This window comes from Salvelinus sp. IW2-2015, unplaced genomic scaffold (assembly GCF_002910315.2).
Source record: "Salvelinus sp. IW2-2015 unplaced genomic scaffold, ASM291031v2 Un_scaffold2712, whole genome shotgun sequence".
Lineage (NCBI taxonomy): Eukaryota > Metazoa > Chordata > Actinopteri > Salmoniformes > Salmonidae > Salvelinus > Salvelinus sp. IW2-2015.
The window spans coordinates 67,180-81,644 of NW_019944017.1; the positions used below are offsets into that span (position 1 = coordinate 67,180).

General features: G+C 45.5%; 1 protein-coding gene and 1 long non-coding RNA gene across 2 annotated transcripts in view; both read left to right on the forward strand.

Annotated features, from left to right (window-relative positions):
• Nucleotides 1-9,811, forward strand: part of LOC112074600 (group XIIB secretory phospholipase A2-like protein) — a 25,175-nt gene extending 15,364 nt beyond the window's left edge. The window contains exon 5 of the mRNA XM_024141747.1: nt 9,205-9,811. Coding sequence (XP_023997515.1) covers nt 9,205-9,323 — 119 coding nt within the window. The 3' untranslated portion in view covers nt 9,324-9,811. The remainder of the gene's footprint in view (nt 1-9,204) is intronic.
• Nucleotides 9,812-14,212: 4,401 nt separating this feature from the next.
• The window catches only part of LOC139025453 (uncharacterized), a 1,000-nt gene continuing 747 nt past the window's right edge, over nt 14,213-14,465 (forward strand). Inside the window, exons 1-2 of the long non-coding RNA XR_011477042.1 lie at nt 14,213-14,288; nt 14,386-14,422. This is a non-coding gene — a long non-coding RNA (uncharacterized lncRNA). The remainder of the gene's footprint in view (nt 14,289-14,385; nt 14,423-14,465) is intronic.

The following is a 14,465-nucleotide window of genomic DNA, read 5'->3' on the forward strand; positions in this document are numbered from 1 at the left end:
TGCCCTGTTTCACTATTGGTTGTGGGGTGATTGTTCCTGTTCGTGCGTTCATGTGTTCTATGTTCACTAGTTCAGGACTGTAGCTTCGTTGGTTTTCGTCTGTTCATTGTTTTGTTCGTATTGAAAAAGTATTCCAATAAATATGGAAACGTACGCGCTACGCTTTGGTCCTCCTCCCCTTCCACCGACGAAAGACGTTACAAACACTAAACAACAACAACACGAAGAGTTATCTATCCAAAATGGAGATAAACCACTTCTCTAATCTTTTTGGCTCTATACCAAAAAAACAGTAAAATATACATGATCAAAAATAAATCTTAGAATCAGCTATTAAGGGATAGGCCCCTTTTTTCTCCACTTCCTGTCTGAATGACGTGCCAAAATCAAACTGCATGTAGCTCAGGCCCTGAAGCCAGGATATGCATATAATTGATACCATTGGAAAGAAAACAGTTTGAAGTTTGTGGAAATGTTACAATAATGTAGGAAATATAACACAATAGATATGGTAGGAGAAAATCCAAAGAAAAAGCAACCAGATTTTCTGTTGTTGTTGAGAGACCATCTCTTAGAAATGCAAGAGAAAGGTCATATTGAAAATGAGCTCCCTGGATGCAATTCCACAGTGTGTCAGCCAGTCTATGTTCAAGGTTTCAGGCTTGTAACTTCAAAAACGAATAAGAAATATCAGTTTTAGTAGAAGGACACAGTCTTGGAAATTTGTGTTTGCGAGTGCCATGAAGACATTACGCACCTGCTAAAATCGGTTTCCAATTTAACATACTTCTTTTTAGCAGGTGCGTAATGTCTTCATGGCACTCGCAAACACAAATTTCCAAGACTGTGTCCTTCTACTAAAACTGATATTTCTTATTCGTTTTTGAAGTTACAAGCCTGAAACCTTGAACATAGACTGCTGACACACTGTGGAATTGCATCCAGGGAGCTCATTTTCAATATGACCTTTCTCTTGCATTTCTAAGAGGATGGTCTCTCAACAACAACARAAAATCTGGTTGCTTTTTCTTTGGATTTTCTCCTACCATATCTATTGTGTTATATTCTCCTACATTATTGTAACATTTCCACAAACTTCAAACTGTTTTCTTTCCAATGGTATCAATTATATGCATATCCTGGCTTCAGGGCCTGAGCTACAKGMAGTTTGATTTGGGCACGTCATTCAGACAGGAAGTGGAGAAAAAAGGGGCCTATCCCTTAATAGCTGATTCTAAGATTTATTTTTGATCATGTATATGGTTTTACTGTTTTTTTGGTATAGAGCCAAAAAGATTAGAGAAGTGGTTTATCTCCATTTTGGATAGATAACTCTTCGTGTTGTTGTTTGTTTAGTGTTGTAACGTCTTTCGTCGGTGGAAGGGGAGGAGGACCAAAGCGTAGCGTCGTACGTTTCCATATTTATTGGAATACTTTTTCAATACGAACAAAAACAATGAACAGACGAAAACCAACGAAGCTACAGTCCTGAACTAGTGAACATAGAACACATGAACGCACGAACAGGAACAATCACCCACAAACCAATAGTGAAAACAGGCAACCTAAATATGGTTCCCAATCAGAGACAACGTAAAACCGTAAACATGGGCACCCTAATAGACATTATCCTGACCAACCTGCCCTCCAAATACACCTCTGCTGTCTTCAATCAAGATCTCAGCGATCACTGCCTCATTGCCTGTATCCGCCACGGGTCCGCGGTCAAACGACCACCCCTCATCACTGTCAAACGCTCCCTAAAACACTTCTGCGAGCAGGCCTTTCTAATCGACCTGGCCCGGGTACCCTGGAAGGATATTGACCTCATCCCGTCAGTTGAGATGCCCTGGTCATTCTTTAATGTTACTTCTCACGCATATAGACAAGCATGCTCCGTCAAAAAATGCAAACCAAGCAAGATATAGCCCTTGTTCATCAGCAGACCTACTTGCCCTCGACCAGCACAAGAACATCCTGTGGCGGAACTGCAATAGCATGCGAGACCCGCGATATGCAACTGTTCAGGGAAGTAGGAACAATACACGCAGTCAGTCAGGAAAGCAAAGGCAGGCTTTTTCAAGCAGAAATTTGCATCCTGTAGCTCTAACTCCAAAAAGTTCTGGGATACTGTAAAGTCATGGAGAACAAGAGCACTCTGCTCAGCTGAATGCACTGAGGCAGGTAACACGGTCAAATGACCGATAATCGAAGACTTCAACAAGCAGTTTCTCAATGGCTGGCCATGCCTTCCTCCTGGCGACTCCAACCTTGGCCAACAGCCCCCCCGCAAGACCCGCTGTACTCCCAAGACCCCCCCAGTATTCCTTTCCCAACTCCAGATAGCAGATGTTCTGAAAAGCAGCATGGAAAACTGACCATACAAACTGCAATGGGCTTCGACAATTCTGGACCCCTATTCTGCTGAACACTGTCCGCCGCATTGTCGACCCCCTAATCAACCAGCTGTTCAAATCTCCGTTCGTATCATCTGAGATCCCCAAGGATTGGAAAAGCTCCGCGGTCATCCCCTCTTCAAAGGGGGAACACCCTGGACCGCAAACTGTACAGTACCCTACTATCCATTCCCTGCCCTGCCTAATCTAAGGTCTCGAAAGCAAAGTCAACACAACCAGATCACTGAATCTCGAATTCCCCCACCGTACTTATCTCCGCTGTGCAATCCGGTTTCCAGAGCCGGCAGGTGCACTCAGCCCACGCTTCAAGTACTAAACGAATCATAACGCCATCGATCAAAAGACATACTGTGCAGCACGTTTCATCGACCTGGGCCAAGGCTCTTCGACTCTGTCAAATCACCATATTCTATATCGCGCAGGACTCAGAGCTCGGTTTTCTAATGATGCCTTTGCGTTCACCCAACTACTTTGCAGAAGAGTTCCAGTGTGTCAATCGGAGGCAGATCGTCCGGTCCTTGCAGTCTTCTATGGGGACACTATGGTTCAATTCTCGGCGCCGACTCTTGTTCTCTGGATACATCATTGATTGCTCTGAAAATGCTGCGGGGCATTCCTTGATCCACCTCTACGCAGACGAACCATTCTATTATACTCTCCGCCCTTCCTTGGACACTGCTTATCGTACCTCCAACGAGCTTCAAAGCCATAGACAACACTCCTCCGTGCCTCAACTGCTCTTAGAACGCATAGTTAAAACCAAAGCTGCTTTCAACCGGTTGGCCTGCGACCCGCACGCCGACTAGCATCACCACCCTGGACGGTCCGACTAGAATATGTGGGAGCATCTATAAGTACTAGTGTCTGGCTAGACTGCAAAACTCTCATTCAGACTCATATCCAAACTATTTTCTTCCAAATCCAATAATCAACATTCAAGAATCGCCTTTGATTGCGTCGTCTAACGAAAGTCTTCCTTCACTCACGGCCGGCAAACTTACCCTAGTAAAAACTGACTATCTACTCCCACTCATTCATCACAAAATAGCATCCATAACTTCGTACTCAGCAAAACTGGAGATGCAGTTTATCAATCGTTTTGTTACTAACACCTTATACGCCGCCACCACTGCACCTGTAGCCCTAGTCGGCTTGCCCTCGCTACATGTTCGTCAACCCACTGGCATCCAGTCATCAAAGCTATGACTAGACAAGTGCCGCCTTATCTCCAGTTCAATGGTCACGATGGCTACACCACCCGCACACACGCGTCCAGGCAGGTGTATTCAACTGATCATCCCTATAGCAAACCTCATTTGCGAAAGCCTTTCCTGCTTCCAGTTCTCTTGCTGCGCACTGGAACGAATTGCAAAAATCTCTGAAGAGGAGACTTTGTATCTCCTCAAACAACTTTAAAAATCTGCTATCCGAGCAGCTTAACCGATCGCTGCAAGCGTAATAGTCCTCTTGGTAAACTACACCACCCAATTTACCTCCTCAGTCCCCCAATACTGCTTTTTATTTATTCTTTTTGCGTCGTTTTGCACATCAGCTATCTCTGTCTTGCACACATGATCATGATGATTATTTAGCACTCGCAGTGTTAATCTGCTAAATTGTGAATTATTCGATTTATTGCCCACTCATGCCTTTTGCACACAGTGTATATAGATTTCTCTTTTTTCTACCATGTTATTGACTTGTTTATTGTTTACTCAGGAATCGTGTTGTTTGTCACACTGCATGCTTTATCTTGCCAGGTGCAGTTGCAATGAGAACTTGTTCTCAACTAGCCTACGCTTGGTGATAATAAAGGTGACAATTTACAAAATAAAATATAAAATAAAAAAAAACACCTGCCTCTGACTTGAGAAACCATATCAGGCCAATAAGAACCAACCTAACCTAAAAATAGAACATAGGACTATAAGCCCACCCACGCCACGTCCTGACCAACCTAATAAAGACAAACAAAGGAAACTAAGGTCAGGAACGTGACAAGTGTGTTTCCGAATTTTTCCCAGGCTTTGAATCTATTACATAGAGCTGATATCTGACGTGCTGTTCTTCTTTTTCCGTAGTGATATTTCTGTATTTTTATGATTCACCATAGTGAAGCGTAGACTCAGTTTTCTGGTTCTCTATAAGAGTTGAGGTTGAGACAGTTCTCAATCTTGCTTCTAGGTTTGTATCTCTTCATCAACCATATTATCATTGTTGTTGCGATTTTTTTCGGTTGGTCTCCTTGACATTTTTAGATTCGAAAGGGAAGCTAAAGCAAATATACTGTTAGCTTTTCTACTGCAATTACTAAGGATTTGGAATGCTTCATGACTGAAGTATTGCTCGTTCTAGTAGACTGTTGATTTCTGTGATCTGATAGGGGTGCAGTGGGCTGACTGGTGAACGCTCTGAGAGACTCTGGTTGAGTCAGTGAGAAAGTATCTACCAGTACTACTGCCAAAGATGAGCTATAGTTTACCTACCTAGAGTCCCCTCAAGACTACCATTGGCTATGTACAGACCTAGCTGTGCGTCAGAGCTGCAGAGTTTGTGACCCGTTTTTGTTGGTTATGTTCAATAGTTGTGTCTAGGGGGCATATTGGGAGGAATGCTGTCACCTCCAGGTAGGTGTTTGTCCCCCTGTGTGCTGAGGGGTGTCAGGTCTTGTCCAGTTCTGGCATTTTTAGTGTCGGCCACTAGACTAGTACATGTCCCTGGGCCTGAATATGGTTGATCTCACCGTCAAGCGGATAGCCTGTCATCGTTAAAGTATGGGAGTTCTGGGGATACACGACGTATAAGGTGGCCATTTTTCTCTGTTGAATTATTTCCTTACTAATTTCTAGTCAGGGTAAAGGCGCTCATGTCCAGGTGGGAGTGGTGGGCCAGGGTTAAGACATAGTTTTCGAGCGCACAGTCCGGAGAATGCTTGATTCACCCGCTGTATGGTGGCAGGATGATAGTCGTTTTTTGGGTCGGGGTAAGCGGGTGGAGATAACCGATTGTGTTTGGGAAAGTGGAACGAAGCTTGTTCAAGAGTCACTCGCTTTGAGTGTTGTGGCCAGCCTTGTCCTGCGGGCCTCAGGTCGTTTGTTCCCGTGTGAGAATTATGATGTGGCTGGGGGACCCTAGTCTGCCTCTGAAAACAGCTTCCAGATTATGCCTAGTGTTTGTCTGGCACCAGCCAGGTTGCTATTGTTGACCTAGTTGCCACTTTGTGTTTTGTTATTCTCTTGATTGTATGTTCCATTGAGTCAATGAAGAGCAAACAATTCTCTGGCTTTGGTGTGTTCCTCAGTGGGGTTGTCAGAAGCTATCAGCGAGAGCTGGAACAGGGAGAGCTGTTCCGGAGATGTGACAGGTAGGGCTGCTAGGAGAGGTGGGGTCTGGTGGAGGTGGTGGGGTCTGTAGGAGGGGGTGGGTCTGTAGAGGTGGTAGGGTTGTCTGGGAGGGTTGGGTCCTGGAGGGGTGGGGTCTGTTAGGAGGGGTAGGGTCTGGTAGAGGGAGTGGGGTCCTGGTAGAAGAGGAGGTGGGTTCGGTATGAAGGGGGTGGGGTTCTGTTGGGAGGGGTGGGGTCTCGGTAGGAGGGGGTGGGGTCTGGTTAGGAGGGAGTGGGGTCTGTTAGGAGGGAGTGAGGCTGTTGCGAAGGGTGGGGTCTGTTGGGGGGGGGGTGGGGTTGTTAGCGGTGGCTGTTAGGAGGTGAGTGGGGTCTGTAGGAGGGGTGAGGTCTGTTGTGTTGGGAGGCTGGGGTCTGGTAGGAGGTAGTGGCGTTCTGGTTTTAGGAGGTGTTGGTGGCTGGAGGAGTGGTGGGGTCTGTTGGGAGGGGGTGGGGTCTGTTAGGAGGGGTGGCGTCTGTAGGAGGGTGGGTCTGTTTGGGAGTGGGTGGGGTCTGTTAGGAGGGGGTGGGGTCTGTTAGTGAAGGGGTGGGTCAATTAGAAGGGAGGTGGGGCTGTTAGCGGGTGGGGTCTGTTAGGCAGTGGGTGGGGTCTGTTAGAAGGGGGTGGGGTCTGTTAGGAGGGTGGGCTGTTAGAAGGTGGGTCGTTAGGTGGTCGGGTCTGTTAAGAGTGTGGTTGGGGTTGTTAGGAGGTGGGCTTAGGAGGGGGTTGGGTCTGTAGAGGGTTGGGGTGTCTGATAGGGGGGGTGCTGTTTTGGGTGGGTTCGGTTGTCATTTGGTGTTGGGTGGGTCTGTCTGAGTGTGTTCTGCTCTCTAGCGTCCTGCCTCCGACACGCTCTGTCCTTCCTCGTGAGTGTTTTGTCTTTCCTCGTGTGCGTTCTGTCCTTCTCTCTTCACTGTGCTGCATTGCTTACTGCTGTAGCGCCTGGTCCCTGCCTCTGCTCCTTCATGCTGAGTGGTCCATGCGTCTCTTATTCCACTGCTGTAGCCTTTCATGTCCTCTTCTCTCTCCGGTTTAGGCTTTCCCTTGTATTTTTCCTACTCACGCTTGTTATCTGTTCCATGTGATCTCCTTCTGCACTCTTAGCTTTCCTGTTTCCTCCTCTCGCCTTCACGCGCTGTTAGCTGTTCCATGTGTTCCTCCTCTCCACCTCCTTCACTGCTGTTAGCTGTTCCATGTGTCTCTCCGCTCTCCTTCTTATGTGCTGTTAGCTTGTTCCATGTGTTCCCCTCTCTCTCCTCTTCACTGTTGTTGCTGTTCCATGTGTTCCTCTCTCTCCTCCTCACTGCTGTTAGCTGTTCCATGTGTCCCTCCTCTCTCTCCTTCACTGCTGTTAGCGTTCCATGTTTCCTCTTCTCTCCTCTCTCCGGCTTCACTGCTTGTATGCTGTTCCATTGCTGTCCTCTCCTCCTCCTTCACTGCTGTTAGCGCTGTCCATGTGTCCTCTCCTTTCTCCTCCTTCACTGCTGTTAGCTGTTCCATGTGTTCCCTCTCTCTCCTCCTTCACTGCTGTTCAGCTGTATGCCATGTGTTCCTCTCTCTCTCCTTCACTGCTGTTAGCTGTTAATGTGATCTGCATCCTCCCCTTCACTTTCTGTATGCTGTTCATGTGTCCTCTCTCTTCGCTCCTCACTGCTGTTAGCTGTTCCATGTGTTCCTCTCTCTCCTCCTTCTACTGTGTTAGCTGTTCCATGTGTTCCTCTCTCTCCTCCTTCACTGCTGTTAGCTGTACCATGTGTTCCTCCTCTCCTCCTTTTCACTGCGGTTAGCGTGTACCATGGTGCCTCTTCTCCTCCTCCTTCACTGCTGTTAGCTGTTCCATTGTGGCCTCTCCTCCTTCTCACTGCTGTTAGCTGTTCCATGTGTGCCTCCCCTCCTCCTTCACTTGCTGTTAGCTGTTCCATTGTGTCCTCTCTCTCCTCCTTCACTGCTGTTAGCTGTACCTATGTGTTCTCTCTCCTCCTTTCACTGCTGTTAGCTGTTCATGTGTTCCTCTCTCTCTCTCCTTAACACTGCTGTATCTTGTTCCATGTGTCCTCTTCTCTTCTCCTCTCACTGCTGTGCTTGTTCAAATGTGATTCCTCTCCCATCCTCCTTCACTGCTGTTGTAGCTGTTCCATGTGTTCCCTGCTCATCGTCCTCTCACTGCTGTAGCTTTCCATGTGTTCCTCCCTCGCTTCTTTTCACTAGCTGGACTGGATTTACAATGTGTTCCTCTCGCCTCCTCCTTCGTACTGTTAGCTGTCCATGTTCGTCTCCCTCCTCCTGTCACTGCCTTAGCTGCTTTTTTCCATGGTGCTACCCTTCCCTCCTCCTTCAGTAGCTGTAGACTTGCCATGGTTCCTCTCCCTACCTCCTTCATGCTGCCTTAGCCACTGCTCACTCCTCTATTATTTTCTTATTTTCCTTGGAGAGTAAGAATCCATTCAGTAATTTAGTCCAAAAGTTTTAGGAATTTGATGTGAAGGTTTTAATGTAGAGGTAGTACTCTGTATAAATCCTGCGAAAATAATGGCAAGTTTATACTTCATTTATATCCAACTATAAATCATTTTTTTGCGATAACTCAGGAGCTCTCTCTTCTCTCTCTCTCTCTCTCTCTCTCTCTCTCTCTCTCTCTCTCTCTCTCTCCTCTCTCTCTCCTTCTCTTCTCTCTCTCTCTCTCTCTCTCTCTCTCTCTCCTCTCTCTCTTCTCATTCTCTCCTCTCTCTCTCTCTCTTCTCTCTCTCTCTCTTCTCTCTTCTCTCTCCTCTCTTCTCTCTCTCGTCCTCTCTCTCTCTCTCTCTCGTTCTCTCTCGTCAACCCAACTGTTAGTGGAATTTAAATAATTCTACAATATACTCATTAATCTAATTCAAACTGTCTATTTATAAGAATTTGCTAAGATCTTATAACACTAAAATAGACAGGATATCAGTCATATTAAAAGTGAATATAGTGTTTTATTTCGGAGCAAGCTCCCATTTGATCATACAACAAAGATTTTTCACATATGTGACACAAGAGTTACAGAATGCGTCTCATTGTCCTAATCAAATAGAAAACAGGTTCAAAAGTTCATTCTAACCTCACAGGGCACTCACATGAAACACTATATAATCATTTATCCTGAAGGCTCACTATAATTGATTACCACTTGAGCAGACAACTCAAGATAATGRAAGACCTAAAAAGTGACCCACAGCCTTATCTAAACATCTCAGGGCTAAGTTGGGTCAGTTCAACCAGAGTTTAATGACCCTTTCTGCTTACTTTATAACCCACAACACAAATCTCTTTTCACCAGGCATGCAGAGTTCAATTTGTTATATTTTTATCTAAAGCTAGAATTAGTTTTAACTATTTATTAACAAAATTCCTAACACTAACCCTGTCTCTTTCTCTCCCAGCCTGTGAGTCTGTAGCAGATGCTCTGTACAACACAGTGTGGACGCTGGGATGCAGATCCTTCATGAACAGCCAGAGGGAAGCATGTCACTGTGATGGAGAGGAGAGGGACGAGCTGTAGAGGACCAGGCTGGGACACTACACTACACAGCACTAGACCAACCTGGGACACTACCCAACACAACACAAGACCAACCTGGGACACTACCCAACACAACACAAGACCAACCTGGGACACTACCCAACACAACACAAGACCAACCTGGGAAGAGAGGGACTAGCTGTAGAGGACATGCATGTACATAGGACAATATCCTCTTGCAAGAATCATCAATAGAAAAGGTGTAAGAAGCCATCAGTCACTTGCATCAAAATGAAGGATAAAGAAAGGACAAGCACTCACTTGATTCAGTTGAACTTCAAGTCAACATGGATTCACACTATATAGCCACTCCTATTTGTCATATCTTTCATCTGAGTCTGGAGAAAAATAATTGTCCTCAGAACTGGAGGGAAACCAAAGTAATTCCGCCACCCAAGAATGGTAAAGCATCATTTACTGGTTCTAACAGCTGACCAATCAGCTTGCTGCCGACTCTTAGCAAACAATTTTTTATTTTTTAAATGGTGATTGACCAAATACAATGCTATTTCTCTGTAAACAAATTAACAACAGACTTTCAGCATGCTTATAGAGAAGGGCACTCGACATGTACAGTACTGCACTGACACACATGACTGATGATTGGTTGAAAGAAAATAAAAAAATGTATAACAAGAAAATTGTGTGGAGCTGTATTGTTAGATTTCAGTGCAGCCTTTGATATTATTGACCATGTCTTATTATTGAAAAAACGTATGTCCTATGGCTTTTCAACCTCTGCCATATTGTGGATTCAGAGCTATCTAACTAATAGAACTCAGAGGGTTTTCTTTAATGGAAGCTTCTCTAATGTCAAACATGTAAAGTGTGGTGTACCGCAGGGCAGCTCTCTAGGCCCACTACTCTTTTCTAYWTTTTTTTTTACTAATCAATCAAATGTATTTATAAAGCCCTTTTTACATCAACGGATGTCACAAAGTGTTATACAGAAACCCAGATTAAATGACCTGCCACGAGTTTTAAGTTAAGCATGTGTGTCTATATATGCTGATGATTCAACATTATACATGTCAGCAACCACGGCTAATAAAATTACTGCAACACTTAACAAAGAGTTGCAGTCAGTTTTAGAATGGGTGGCCAGTAATAYATTAGTCCTGAGCATCTCTACAACTAAAAGCATTGTATTTGGTACAAGTAATTCCCTAMGTTMTAGACCTCAGCTGAGTCTGATAATGAATCATTTGGCTGTTGAGCAAGTTGAGGAGACTAAATTACTTGGCATTACCTTGGATTGTAAACTGTCATGGTCAAAACATATTCAGATGGGGAGAGGTCTGTCCTTGATTTAGGCCTAGATTCAATCAGATCAAGCGTTAACYAACGATAGCAGACACATGCATAGCGACTGTTTTGGCTGTGTCTGAGGTGGAACTGCGTTGGAACCGTCAAATCGGTGAGCGGCTACACATACGATCATTGTCATGAAGCAACACCCGCCCCACTAGAAGCCACACCCTCCCCACTAGAAGCCACACCCGCCCCACTAGAAGCCACACCCTCCCCCACTACGAGCCACCTTCCCACTTAGCAAGCCAAACACCCTACCCACTAGACAGCCACCCCTCCCACTAGAAGCCACATCCTCCCGCCCTTAGAAGCCAGCACCCGCCCCATTAGAAAGCACACCCGCGTCCGCCCCACTAGAAGCCCATCCCCATGGCGTCCGCACTGAAGCCCACAACCCTCCACCCTCCACTAGAAGCAGCCACCACCCACCCCACTAGAAAAAGCACACACCCCTCCCCACTAGACAGCCAGAACCTCACGCATAAAGCCTACCACCCTCCCCACTAGAAAAGCCACACGCTCACCACTAAGACAGCCACACCCCCACTATCCGAAGTCCATACTCCATCCGCCACCTCGAAAGCCACACCCCTCCCCACTTATACGCCACCACGCCCTCACACTAGAAGCCACCACCCCCCCACACCCAAAGTATAGCTCACAACGCTTCCCCCAACTTAAAGAAAGCACACCCTCTTCCCCAACTAGATAAGTCCACACCCTCCCCACTAGAAGCCACACACCTCACCACTAGAAGCCATACCCTCCCCGCTAAAAGCCACACCCTCCCCGCTAGAAGCCCACACCTCCCAACTCGCATTAGAAGTTCAGAACCTGTAGGCTACATAGAAATAATTACGCATTAAACAAAATAATGAGGATTTCCATTATCAAGGTGGAGATTACATATCACATTGCAGTGTTCCAACTTGTAAACAAATCTGCATGGGATTTTAGGTATAATGCCGGGAGCCACTTGTGGATTTAACAGCTCAGTTCCACCTCGGACACCATCAAAATAACCGCTATGAGGATGTTGAAACTACCAAAGTGTTTGCATAGTCAACTTACACACAACTCTGACACACACACTTAYCCCTGCAGACATGCCACCAGGGGTCTTTTCACAGTCCCCAAATCCAGAACRAATTCAAGAAAACRTACAGTATGATATAGAGCCATGATTCCATGGAAATCCCTTTAATCTCAGATGGCTCAAGTGAACAGCAAACCTGGCTTTAAGAAACACAATGCCTCTCCCCTATTTGACCTAAATATGTTGTGTGTATGTACTGATAGATGCTACTGAATTTATATGTTATATATGAAAATGTAAATGATAAATGTGGGACTAGAATAATTGGTATCTCCGTTTTTTTTCCCTCAGTATTGAGTCAGTACAGAACATTTTAGTTATATTTTTCTGGTTTTAAAAGCATGTAGTTCTATTCTTGAGCTCTTCTTGTTTATTTATGTTCTGTATTATGTTTCATGTTTTGTGTGGACACCAGGAAGAGTAGCTGCTGCTTTTGTAACAGCCAATGGGGATCCTAATAAAATACCAACAGCCAATGGGGATCCTAATAAAATAGCAACAGCCAATGGGGATTCTAATGAAATACCAACAGCCAATGGGGATCCTAATAAAATCCCAACAGCCAATGGAGATACTAATAAAATAACAACAGCCAATGGGGATCCTAATAAAATACCAACAGCCAATGGGGATCCTAATGAAATACCMACAGCCAATGGGGATCCTAATAAAATACCAACAGCCAATGGGGATCCTAATGAAATACCAACAGCCAATGGGGATCCTAATGAGACTACATTTTTTTATTAGCCTGGGTGCCAGTCTGTTTCTGCTCTCTTGTCAATTCCTTATGAAATGATGAAGCCAGTCATGACCAATCCCTAAGGAGTTGGCAAAGAGAGCAGAAACAGATGGGACCCAGGCTAGCGCTCCGTTTGTTGGTAGTATAAAATGACACTATGTTTGTTAATCTCTCTCTCTCTTATATACATATACTTAAACACCAGTACATTGACGTGAGATATGAAATATAAACCACTTTCATAAATATACATGAATCGGTAAGCAAGTCATCAGGCGTGACACATGGACTTCTGCAACACTCGCTAACCTACTATTGAATCTCTCATCTTGTAGTACGACTGACAAAATGAACACCGCAGCACTCGACTCCTCAAACGATTTCTAATAGAACTGCCAATCACGTTAATAGGTGAGCAGATTGTGCTGGAGGGTAAAGATAAAGAAATGTGTCCTAAATGACACCCTATTCCCTATGGGCCCTGATCTAATGTAGTGCACTATAATAGGGAATAGGGTGCCATATGGAATGCATTCCTTTGTAAACGTGGATGTACAGTCAGGTCCAGAAATATTGGCACCCATGACAAAGATGAGCAACAAATACTAAACTATACTGTATGTAAAATGTGGAAAAAGTCAAGGGGTCTGAATACTTTCTGATTGCAGCTGAGTGTTTGTATTAGTTAAACTATACACGCTTTTTTTCCCCTCTCATCTTTATAAAGGGTGTCAATAATTATGGACATGACTGAATTTACCAGATTCTATTCAACCACAGGACTGTGAGACAGGGTGACTGACACTGGAGCATAAGGAGGACATCTATCAACCACAGCACTGTGAGACAGGGTGACTGACACTGGGAGAGATAGAGGATTCTAGTCAACCACAGAGGACATCTAGTCAACCACAGCACCGTGAGACAGGGTGACTGACACTGGGGAGATAGAGGATATCTAGTCAACCACAGAGGACATCTAGTCAACCACAGCACCGTGAGACAGGGTGACTGACACTGGAGAGATAGAGGACATCTAGTCAACCACAGAGGACATCTAGTCAACCACATCACCATGAGACAGGGTGACTGACACTGGGGAATGAGGACATCTAGTCAACCACATCACCATGAGACAGGGTGACTGACACTGGGAGAGATAGACATCTAGTCAACCACAGGACTGGAGACAGGGTGACTGACACTGGGGAGATAGAGGATATCTAGTCAAGCAAGCACTGTGAGACAGGGTGACTGACACTGGGGAGATAGAGGATATCTAGTCAACCACAGAGGACATCTAGTCAACCACAGCACCGTGAGACAGGGTGACTGACACTGGAGAGATAGAGGACATCTAGTCAACCACAGAGGACATCTAGTCAACCACATCACCATGAGACAGGGTGACTGACACTGGGGAGATAGAGGACATCTAGTCAACCACATCACCATGGACAGGGTGACTGACACTGGAGAGATAGACATCTAGTCAACCACAGGACTGTGAGACAGGGTGACTGACACTGGGGAGATAGAGGATATCTAGTCAAGCACAGCACTGTGAGACAGGGTGACTGACACTGGGGAGATAGAGGACATCTAGTCAACCACATCACCATGAGACAGGGTGACTGACACTGGAGAGATAGACATCTAGTCAACCACAGGACTGTGAGACAGGGTGACTGACCGCTGGGAGATAGAGGAATATCTAGTCAAGCACAGCACTGTGAGACAGGGTGACTGACACTGGGGAGATAGAGGATATCTAGTCAACCACAGAGGACATCTAGTCAACCACAGCACCGTGAGACAGGGTGACTGACACTGGAGAGATAGAGGACATCTAGTCAACCACAGAGGACATCTAGTCACCACATCACCATGAGACAGGGTACTGACACTGGGGAGATAGAGGACATTCTAGTCAACCACATCACCATGAGACGGGTGACTGACACTGGAGAGA